This window comes from Chelonia mydas, chromosome 1 (genome assembly GCF_015237465.2).
Source record: "Chelonia mydas isolate rCheMyd1 chromosome 1, rCheMyd1.pri.v2, whole genome shotgun sequence".
NCBI classification, from domain to species: Eukaryota; Metazoa; Chordata; order Testudines; family Cheloniidae; genus Chelonia; species Chelonia mydas.
Genome location: NC_057849.1, coordinates 323,437,110 through 323,449,255, shown reverse-complemented (window position 1 = coordinate 323,449,255; position 12,146 = coordinate 323,437,110). Strand labels below are relative to the sequence as shown.

The window sequence follows — 12,146 nt, the reverse complement described above, 5'->3', positions numbered from 1 at the left end:
TCTGAGTTTTGTTTTAATTACCTCAGTGCAGTTGGTTCTGGCATGTACATTTAAGCACAAGTTTGCATTCCAGCCTCATTTGTCAGACTATACTCACAGTATCTCAAACATAATAAAAAAGTTATTCTATACAACTCTAGTACTGCTAAGCTATAAGGCTATTACAGTGCCTAGAAACTGGGAGTAGTGGAGAAAAGCAATTTAAAGGAGCCTACTGATCCCATATTCATTCTGCTTTGCCATGGCTGTAGTTGTAGGGAAGCTCATATGCTGCAAAGCAGAGAAAAAAACCTAATAACAGAGTGAGGCATCTTTTTCTTTTATCAGATGCAAGAGAGGGAAAAGAAGAGAGAAATATTAAAATACTTACTAATACTTTTAAAGCTTGGCCAGTGAAGAGAACAACCACGAAGATTCAAACGTACCACATAAGGACGCCATTTCTTCAGAATATTTATTACTGTTTTGTCCTGCATCTTGTGCTTTACTGAAGAAAAATCAATCTAAAGAAATTCAACAATTCAGATATCAGGTATCAAAGATGTTATACAAACAAAATAGACAAAATTATTAAAAAGTACTAAGTGTTAGAAATTTGCTGTACAATCTAAGACTTTGACCATGCAAATGCTGAAACACATTCTCATCTTTACATACAAACTGTACTAGACTACCTATTAAGAATACTCACATGCATGAAGTTAAAAATGCGCATAAGTGTTTGCAGGATTGAGGCCTAAGCTTTATTATGCACAGGCTGGCATACTGACCAATCCACAGGGAGGACACATACATAAGTGACCAACAAAGAAAAAAAACAAAACAAAAAAAACAAAAAAACAACCACACACTATTGGCTTTTTCCATTTTTGATTTTTCCTTTATGTTATCTAAAGACCTAAAGATCTAATTTATCTAAATTATTGTAAATGGATTTTAAGATTTTTAACCTTAGATATATCAGGAATATAAAGTTTTGTCTTCCCTCTTTTGCTGAATGATTAGGGACCTGGACCCAAGTTAAGCTAAAGAACTAAGCATGGATGAATCTTTAATCTTCCTTCCCTCCCATTCCCTGCAGAGTTAAAACTGAGTTAAATAGGTGTTAAAAAAAATAGTTTCAAAAACAGTCTGACTAAGAAGTTTTCTAGCAAACATGGGAAAGTCAAGACCTGATATCTCTAACAAAAAAACAAACAAACAAACAAAAAAACACAAAACACCCCATCTAAAAATCCCTCTTTTTTTAAGATAAAAAATGAACATGCAAGCCTTCTTTAAACTTGTTCTTCATAAAAAACAAGAAAGATCACAAACGTATCTTTTCTTCGGAGGTCACCTTTAAAAGGGTACATCCACTGTACTAAATCTATCCATTTTATGCCATATGTGCTCTACTTCAATCATTATGAAGAGCAATCACCATTATTTTAATTCAGAAGGAGGGTGAAAGTAGGTCAGTCATTAGAGCACAAGATTGGGATTCTCATGGAGGGCCTGGTGATTCCTACACTGAAGTCAACTGAAGTTTTGCCACTAACTTCATTAAGAGCAGGATTTCACCCTAAGCAATCATGCTCAAGTCACTTAATTTTTCTGTGCATCAGTATAAAGGTAAATGCTACCACCTTACAGGGGTTTTGAGAGACTTTTTTAATGTATGGATGAAATGTGCAATACAGCATCAGTGCAAAAGTATTGTAACACATGTAGTAAATATATCATTTCATAGACTTCAAACTCAGAAGGAGCCATAAGATCATTTAGTGTGACCTTCTGCATAACACAGGCCACAGAATTTCATCCACTTATTCCTGTATGGAGCCCAATAACTTGTGTTAAAGAACATCTTCAAGAAAAGCATCCAGCCTTGATTTGAAACACATGTATTGCTATAAACTATATTTGAGATGGAGAAGGGACTCCCAACAAAAGGGGTTCACAACCAGTGTAGACCCTGTCAACTCATTAAACAATTTAGGCTAACAGCACAATTAATAAAGTGATAACAGATTTCTTCAAATTTGATGGGCAGTTAAAAACAAACATCTTCTTTTGGAGATCTCCACATTTGACTATACTCCTACCTGGAGCAGTATGTTCATGTACTGGAGGCTCTTCTTCCAGTTAGGGCTTTTTTTTAAAAAAAAAAAAACAACAACAAAAAAAAAAAAAACACAAAGTTGACAAAGCCTATTCTAGCCACTATTTTACCAGGGAGTGCTCTAAAAATCTTCACACTTCCACCATTTTTGAAGACTGCAAAGCTACAGAAATCTCTTTATTGTAACATTTTAAATGCATTAAAATGAAAAGGTTAAAAAATTTTCCACTGTTGCTTCCACCAGTGCAGTTCCACCAGTGGTAGTTACATAAGGAGCACTAGCATATAGACTAGCTTTCTGCAATTTACCTGCCATGTCATCTACCTACCCCTGGTCAAGGCAGGTCCAGACAACATGGTGACTAAAACTCCATCAGCCATTTGTGCTATGTCCGCAGCATGTCTGACTATTGTTTCCACCAGTGGAGATACAACAGTGGGAAATTTTAAGTCTAATGCAGACAAGGCCACAGGCTCAAGACCAGCTACATATTTTGTTCCTTTTCAATTTATGAAAGTATTAACCATACCAAAATAAAAAACTGAACATTAAACAAACGTTAACAGGTAAACCACATCAAAGGGGTTCCCAGAAACTACCCCCTTGGACTCTCCTCGCCCACACATATAAGCTTTGCATGAGACAACCAAGGCTATATTGAAAACTGGATTATGTGCAATGGCTATCATTGGCCTGGCATTGCTTCCTGTGATAGTGTTGCCACCACTCCCAGAGGACATGACCCTCTTACTGCTAGATGCTGCTGAAGTGGTCTTGCCACGTACATCTTGGAGACAGCTTGCCTCTGCAGCCCAGTCAAAGGTGGTGTAGATGTAAGCCACTCCTCCTGTTGTCATGTAAACCCTAATTCTCCTTTTCTCTAGAGAATCCTTGCTTCTGCCCTAGATGGGCATCCTCCTCCTCCACTGAACATATTGGTAAGATGAGTCTTCTTTCTTCTATCACAGCAGGACCTGTGTAACTGGCTAACTTAGGTTCTTATTCACAATGTGTGCCCACATTTCCACCATAGGATGCCAGTAATAAAGGCCTCGATAGTACTCATCGCCATGCATTTTTGACAGGTTTCCACTCCCCTTTAGGGCTTATGTCCTGCATTCCCACCCCGTTTCCATTGGTGCCAAAGTTTGGTGCCGTCGGCCATTTTGAAAAAAATTTTGTGCGTGTTTGAATGGGGGAAGTGTGTTTGGATACATTGAGAGCAGTTTAAAGTTTGGGTAAGGTTTATTGAAAAAAGGTGTGTGTAAGGAGAGCTGTTGTTAAAGGGAAGGTTATTAAAGAAAAGAGGCTGGTAAAGGTATGCTATAAAAGAATAGAAAATGTGATACACTGAAAGATTAGAGTGAGATGTTTGGGTAAGGTTATTGGAAGTGATTGAGTAAGGAGATCTGTTATTAAAGAATAGAGTGTTTATGTTACTGAACACATGCAGAGCACAACATCCTACCCCACCGACTGTTGGTAGTGAAACGATAGCTGTTCTGGACAGCGCTCCTGGGAGCTAGCCCCTCCTCTTGGTGGACCAATCAGAGGCTGTTTTACAGCTAGGTCACAGAATGTGCTTGTTGAACCAATCCTGTAGCCTCAAAATTTAGAGAGGATCTTTACCTTACATTAAAAGCTATAAAAACAGAATTAAGAAGGAAATTTAGGAAGCACATGATAAAAAAGTGAATTAAAGCATTAAACAATATTAAAAACTAAGGCAAAACCTGTTGAGTAAGCACATGGCCAAAAACTGGCTTAAAAACATTAAAAGCTAGGTTTAAAAAGAAAATTTAGTAAGCACATGATAAAAAAGGTGAATAAAAAACATTCAGTAACAGGATAGGTTAAGAAAAAAGGTTAAAAAAAAAGAGGGCAAGAAAAGGGAATTTAGTAAGCACATAAAAAAAGTGAATAAAAAAGCATTCAGTAACAGGAAAAATAGAGAGCACATGGCTGAATTGGAGAGAGAAAGATCTTTACCTTTCCTAAAAACAGGGCAAGAAAAGGGGGAAAATAGAGAGCACACGGCTGCAGAGCCTGTTTAGTAAGCACATGATAAAAAAAGTGAATAAAAAAGCATTCAGTAAGAGGGTAGGTTAAAAGAAAGAACAGAGGAAAGAGAGCACATGGTTGAATTGAAGACCAAGAGAGATTTTTACCTTGCCTGCCTTTCTGTAAAATGAGGCAACTACACAGAAAGTTTAGTCAGAAACTTTCAGACTTGTTATTCCCACCTTTGGATTGGGCCAATCAGAGGTTGTTCTACAACGGTGTTAGAGTTTATTTTCCTGAACCGATTTTATAGGTCCAACACCTCCTCCCCTTTTAACTGCCTTATTCTTATCTAAAGAAACAGACCCCCAGCATTTTACCCACCATGTAGCTTTTTAGAAGGGGGTTTTCATAAAAGTTAAAACCATAAGCTTTTAGTAACAAACAAATTTTTAAAAAGTTTTTTCTTCTAGGTTTTAGGCTAGCACTGATTATTTTTTTTAGTAAGCCCAATATAAAACAGGCTTTTTCAGCTGATAGCTGCGATTAGAAAGAAGGCTGCTTTTTTTACCTGCTTTAAACAAACACTAGTTACACTAAGCTTTGTAATGGAATAAAGCTCTTCTTTATATTGACGTGAAAAGACACAGCCTTTTATTTACAGGGGTGTTTCAATAAAATAGAGCAGGCAGAATTACACCAGGTTTCTAGTAACAGTTTATATTTCCCTTATTCTGTTAACTCCTGGATCAGAGAGAAGCTTACTTTTTCCCCCCCCCCCCTTTTTAACAAAAAGAGAGGTGAAAGTCTTGTAAAGGAATAAACCCTTGAAAAGATACACTCCTTTTATTTAGTCCCATTGGCATAAGTGTTTTAATAAAAGGTAAGCCTGCAGAAACAGTTCAGGAATTAAAAACATAAAAAGTTTTAGACTAACATGGTCAGTAAGAACAATGTGAAAAAAGAAGCCATTGTGATCAGAAATAAGAAAGCCCAAGGCCTGCTTTTAAAACAAAATGATACCAAAGACTTGTACTAAAAAGAACAGTAACTTTAACTGTAAATAAGCTTACTATATAAAATAAAAACTTTTTAACCATTAAAGAATGTAGCTCCGGATTCCTCCCCCCCCCCCCCCGCCTCTAAAAAAGGCCGCTTGCTCTGCTCTCATCGAAACAAACAGTACCCTGTAACAAAAGGTGACCGGCACACACTATAAACAATTTAAAAAATGTGTTTATTTGTAAAGTAATGCCTAAAATCCCCTCTTTTCTAACACTTTAAAAGAAAAACCCACCTAAAGACATCCCTTTACTTACAGGGGTGTTCCAATAAAAAAAAAAAAAAAAAAAAAAGCATCCCAGGGCCTAAACCTTGACTAAGAAAGTTTTTCCCCAATGCTTTTAGTGAGAACAACTTATAACAGGTAGTGGATTAGAAAAGACAGCCTTGTTTTTTCAAAGGGGTCATCTGAAGACAATTTTTCATTTAACCCCCTTGGGATAGGTGTTTCAACACCATGTGAGTCTGCAGAAACAATCCAGGGTTAAAAAACCACAGAAAACCTGTTATAAAAGTAACGTATAGCGATAAAAATGTTTTCCCCCTATGTTTTAGACTAGCACCGGTCATTTTTTTTTAGTAAGGACAGTTTGAAACAGCATGCTTTTGCAGCTGTTAGCAAAAACAGCCTCTGTAAACCAGTGGATCAGAGATAAGAAGGCTGCTTCTTAACAAATACAAGTGACAGTTATATTAAGTTTTGTAAAGGAATAAACACTTTAAAAGACAAACCTATATGAAGACAGATCCCTTTATTTAAACATTTTTACACAGACTTTTTTCCTAGCTTTTTAAATGCTGCTAAAGTTTTAACAAATGGTGAGACTGCATTGAAAGATACTTTTGTGAAAGTTTTAACAAGTATTTTATTCCATTTACTGATTGTAAAAGACAAAAACCGTCGCTTTGTGACTGCATGAAGCTTAGAGATAGCCTATCTGAAGCCCCCCTCCCCTTCTTTTCTATTGTTTTTTTAAAACCTAAACCAAGGACAAACAAATTTTAAAAAAAAGCCACAGAGATCAGACCATGGAGGTAAGAAAGCGGTCCTGAGTTTTAGGGGGCATGTTGATAACTCTTTTAGTGAAACTGTTTTGTAGGCAGCCATTCTGTGTTAGTTGTTATGCTTCAGCATGGGCAAGCGTTTGTCATTCAGAAGCACTTTTCCACTTTATGAGGTATTATCTCCCCCATCCTACGGCCTACTAGAAATATTAACAACAACAAAAAACGTAAAGATACTTTGTAGCAGTGCCTGCAAAGCAACAATTACAATTTTGTTGATTGTTATTTTGTCTAAGCCCCTAGAGAATATATTTTTGTAAAAACACTTATGCAAACTGTAACCCTAGAGGATGTACATCATTAAATAATATGAAGCAGTAGACAAGAGACCTGAGACATTGTTGAAATCAGAGAGGCTATGATTAATTCCTAATGCAGAGGGCCTGGGGTGGAAAATGAAAAGGTACAGCCAAAGTGGAAGATGATATGATTTAAGAGGGGTTCTGGGGCTGCTTTGCAATGGTCCATAGGGAGCCTATAACCCTCATGCAGAAGTGCCAGGGCTAGGTGAGGTGGGTGGGCCTTTGTTAGAGGAACAGGCCGCTCATATACTTCTTGTTGTTGTTGACAAACTGTAATCTAACTGGTTTCAGAGTAACAGCTGTGTTGGTCTGTATTCGCAAAAAGAAAAGGAGTACTTGTGGCACCTTAGAGACTAACCAATTTATTTGAGCATAAGCTTTCGTGAGCGATGAAGTGAGCTGTAGCTCATGAAAGCTTATGCGCAAATAAATTGGCTAGTCTAAGGTGCCACAAGTACTCCTTTTCTTTTTGTAATCTAACTGCATGTATACTACGGGGGCAACCTATTGACCTTTTGACAAACCCCCACACCCCTTGAACTCCATAAAAACACGCTTTACACAGTTATTTTCAACTGACATTTTATTTTACAACACACCCTGTTTAGTTCCCAAAACATGCTCTAACTGTTAGTGTGTTTTTTGTAGCAAGATTTTGTAATTTGCTGAACGAACAAGGCGTTCAACATTTTGCATTAAACATTCATCTGTTGGTTTGATGATTTTATTTAAAACACTGTTTGGGTCCTCGGCCTCTGTCACTTTGTCCACCACTTCTGCCCCTAGAGCTAAATGCAGGCATCACGGCTATTGGCTAAGAGTATCATGCATCCTCCCTCTCTAAGTAAGGAGGAGCTTCTATTTAAACGGTCTGATAATTAAAGTTTGCTTTTTTTATTCACTTTTTTATCATGTGCTTCCTAAATTTCCTTCTTAATCCTGTTTTTATAGCTTTTAAAGTAAGGTAAAGATACTCTCTAAATCTTGGGACTACAGGATTGGTTCAACAAGTGCATTCTGTGACCTAGCTGTAAAACAACCTCTGACTGGTCCATCAAAAGGAGGGGCTAGCTCCCAGGAGCGCTGCCCAGAACAGCTATCGTTTCACTACCAACAATCGGTGGGGTAGGATGTTTTGCTCTCTATGTGTTCAGTAACAAACACTCTATTCTTTAATAACAGATCTCCTTACTCAATCACTTCCAATAACCTTACCCAAACATCTCTCACTCTAATCTTTCAGTGTATCACATTTTCTATTCTTTTATAGCATACCTTTACCAGCCTCTCTTTTCTTTAATAACCTGCCCGTTAACAACAGCTGTTATTACTCAGTCACCTTTTTTCAATAAGCCTTACCCAAACTTTCCTTTTCATCAACCCTAAACTTCTCTCTCTAGTCTTTCAACCTTTTTCTCTCAATGTATCACATTTTCTATTCTTTTATAGCATATCATCTCTCTTTTCTTTAAACCTGCCCTTTAACAGCTCTCCTTACACAGTCACCTTTTTTCAATAAGCCTTACCCAAACTTTAAACACAACACTTCCCCCATTCAAACATGCACAAAATTTTTTTCAAAGTGACCGATAGTGCGAAACTTCGGCGCCAATGGAAACAGGGTGGGAAGGTGGGACATAAGCCCTAAAGGGGTGTGGAAACCTGTCAAAATGCATGGTGATGAGTACTATCGCAGCCTTTACTACTGATGCTACTTAAATTGATTGGCCAATCGTGAAAAGGGGAAAAGCCTACACAAGGAAGAGAGAAATGGAGAGGCAACATGTACTTTGAACCCTTCATTCCACATGTCTATTGCAGGGAGTTCGGTAAGTTGTGACTCCTAAAGGAACAAGTACAACATTTTGTGAAAACACATGGAGCTAAGTGCCACCCAAAAAAGTCCCCTACTCTATACACTAGACCTGAACTCCCATAAGAAATTCAAAATACTCTGGTCACAGTAAAATGTGTTCTTGTTGCATAACATAAATGTTCTTGTAGCTATCTTTAAGTTTCACAAAAAGCAAGTCTAGTTCTCTTAAGTGGAATAATAACCTCAGTGAAATTTTCTTGAATGTTTCCACTACTACGGAAGTGCTTGCTTCTGGACATAAGAGCAGTAATCAGTGATACCTCCTAATGTTTCTGATACTAAGATACAGCTTCACTAAAATTCTTCCTACAGTACTTATCTTACAGAAAGAAGAGATGCTAATGATGATTGTTTCTTAACTTTGATAGTTTGCTAACAATTAGACAAAATGAAGTATACACATTACAAACATATTAACCCCATGTATGTATTTTTTCAGACAGACAATGACACTGAATACTCTTTGAAATAAATAACCTGATGTTCCTGAAATAACCAGAAGGTTCAGAATTTTGAGACACAGTACATGTGACTTTAGAGTTTATTACAAATTCTCTATTTTACAGTTTCCAGAATGGAGTAAGTGGTGTTTTTACTGAAGAATAATGAAATCAGACTTCAGAGTTTCTGTTATTACTGTCAGTGTTCTAGTGGCAGACAAGCAAAACTTTAAATTGTAATTTTCATCTAATTTTCAACAACAACAAAACAAACACACTGTGCATCATGTTCATAACTTGACTATTCTTTTAGTTATGATAGTAACATACTTGATATATTTTATTATTTGGATTTCAGCCTTCAGTTTCTGGATTATTATTTTGGATTTCAGTGTTTATCGAAATATAATAAGTATGATTTAAGAAAACTAGACAGTAGTAGACTATTGCCGATTTTAAAATGACAAGTGTATAGATCATGTCTTGAATGTAAGAAATTCAGACAAACTCACGGCATGAATACAAATTGTACAAGAAAGTATAAGGATCTGATATTTGTATACCTACTATGAATTCAAGTTGTAAATATATACATAGTGTGATTCTCCTTTCACTTATACCAGTTTTACAGTGATGTAACAATTGATTTCACTGGAGTTACTCCTAATTTATATTTATATAATTGAGAAAAGAGAGGTGAAATCCTGGGTACATTGAAATTAAAAGGAATTTTGCCATTTACTTCAGTGGCATTAGGATTTCACCCCAAGTCCTTATAACTTTTTAAAAAGTAACCTACTGGCTTGGTTTATCCTTTTTTTTTAAAAAAAAAATAAAGTTGAAGTAAAACATTAAACCTCTTATTATGTCATAGTTGCAAGTAGTCTTACTTACATCAGTCCATATTGAACTAGCCTGTGTTAGCAACATCCAGGTTCGGCTAACTTGAGCACATCTTGCCAGATCAATTAAGTTGATATAATGGAAGATCTAGGATAGAAAAACAGAATGTATGAAAATAGAAACTATTGCTTAATAAATACCACTAGACTTAAAAAAAAAAAAAAAAAAAAAAAGACAAAATACATTCACAAACCCAAAACAACAGACTTAAAATGCTTCTGTCAGCTATTTTATATGACTGAAGTATGTTATGCTGAAGTAGGATCTGCTTTACCCTCTAGAGCCATGTGATGTCAGATAAGGCATTATACACCCACTTATGATCAAATGCCTGATATAGCAATCAAGGGATCAGTTCTCTCAGCTAACAGAGTCATGAGAGGAAGATTTTTAAAGGAGTCACAGGAATGAGGATATCAGATCTCCTTGTCTGTAGCACCTTTCACAGGACTAGGTCAGCTAGGGCAAAGTTTGCTATGAAATTTACCCCACAGATCTCTGTAAAGAGCCTGATATTGCTTGATGCGCTGTGTTAGTAGGCTCCACAAGCTCAGTGATTTGGTCGCAATCTGTATCGTAGAGATAATTGTGAATTTTCTTTTCCACATCCCTCTTACATTATTGCTTCCCAAAAATTACATCTCCACTAACATTTTGGGAGTAGCAACTTAGAATAATCTTTCAAGAAGCAGCTTGTCCTCTGCCTGCAGTTAGTTACTTCTCCTAGAACATAAGGGAGATGTGATTAAACTGAATATATATTTCAGCCCTCGCATATTCTATTTTTAAATATGAAATGACATACTACAACTGAAAACTTTAAAAGATTCCATATATACATAGATGGATTCATTACATTTCCCAGATCAATAGAGAGCTTTTTTCCTTTGATGGATTTTAAAATCCATTGCTAGGCACCCACTGTAGCAAATTAGTTTATTTTATCATCTATTTATTCATTTGCTGTCTGTCCTGACCACTGGCTATATGTTGTGCATAAATGCTGAGAAGTACAAGAGGAACTACAACCAACCTATGAAAAATGGAGCACCCCAATATTCATGAGGTCTGGAAATACAGATAAGGGAAAAGAGGGTCGATAACATTCTGCATATGTGCATGAAGATAAGTGTAGTCAGAATCACAAAATAAAAGAGGGCTCTCTGGTTGGGTAAAATGGAATGCCTAGGGGCAAAACCCCAACAGGAATCATCCCTTTATTGATGATCAATAGGTGAGGAATCCATCAGGAACGAAGAATATTTTTGAGAATGTGAGTATGACTATATTTATAACTTGTGCATTGGTATTTGTAGGATTTATGTGCGCTTAGGTAATCATAATCTTGCTTGTGATTAATAAAACTTGTAAAACAGACTAGATGTACTTATGAATGTGTGTGTGGTCACTATTATTGGTCTTCGTGTGTTCCTAGAGTCTCTGCTACTTGTCTCAGATTTAGACGTGACTTTCACTCTGTTGAATACTGAGGGAACTCCTGCTTGAGCCCCTCTGCTGATCTTTACAGTAGCAGTAAATCATGGAGAAAGAGGTGATCCCTCAGGTAACCCTGGTCCAAACCATTAAGGGCTTCATTGATAAAGTCAACTCCTTGAATCCTGCTTTGAATTACCTTTATAGCAGTTTTTCAATTAATTCTTTATAATCCCTTGAATTTAAAAGGTTAGAAATCAAATCCTATTGTATTAAGGGCCTGATCCTGAGCACTTCCAACTCCCATTGATGTTAAAATGGGAGTTGAAAGTGGTCAGCATCTAGGAGAATCTAAAAGCCTAAAGAGGTAACATTTCAAAAGAGCAAACAAAGAAACCCAGACAAGCAGTTCTGTATCTGAGACCATCATTAGTAAACCATAGACTGCAGGCATGGATCTTCCCAGCCCACCAAGTTTGCCCACAGTCCACTTAGAGCCAGATCTATCAAGCTTCAATTCAGGAAAACACTTAAGCATGTACTTAAGTCTATCCCCTATTCAGGGCAGTACTTATATGTATCAGGGGGTAGCCGTGTTAGTCTGTATCCACAAAAAACAACAAGGAATCCAGTGGCACCTTAATAAATTGCCCTGTTCTGTTCACTACCTCTGAAACATCTGGCACTGGCCATTGTCAGAAGACAGGACACTGGGTTAGATGGACTGTTGGTCTGACTCAGTATGGCCATTCTTACGTTATGATTGTCTTTGTAGGTGATGCGGGCATGGTAAGAACCCCTACATAAACTTTCTCTCTTACTCCCAACAGATAAGTGATGTCAGGACATTCTAGGGAAGCAAGACCCATTTGTCCTGAGAGTGCCTGCTTGGAGAGTAGACCTTACACAACTAGGCTTGCAGGCACTGCAAGTGAAGCCTTGCAAATGGGTTATGCAG

At 37.0% G+C, this 12,146-nt stretch overlaps 1 protein-coding gene across 3 annotated transcripts in view; it reads right to left on the bottom strand.

Annotated features, from left to right (window-relative positions):
• FBXL13 (F-box and leucine rich repeat protein 13) overlaps nucleotides 1–12,146 on the bottom strand; it is a 177,235-nt gene that overhangs the window by 122,783 nt on the left and 42,306 nt on the right. For all 3 annotated transcript variants that reach the window (XM_037889206.2, XM_043552013.1, XM_043552008.1), the window contains 2 exons: nucleotides 9,746–9,841; nucleotides 371–503 (listed from right to left, as the gene is read on the bottom strand). In XM_037889206.2, the coding sequence (XP_037745134.1) occupies nucleotides 371–503; nucleotides 9,746–9,841 (229 nt within the window). The remainder of the gene's footprint in view (nucleotides 1–370; nucleotides 504–9,745; nucleotides 9,842–12,146) is intronic.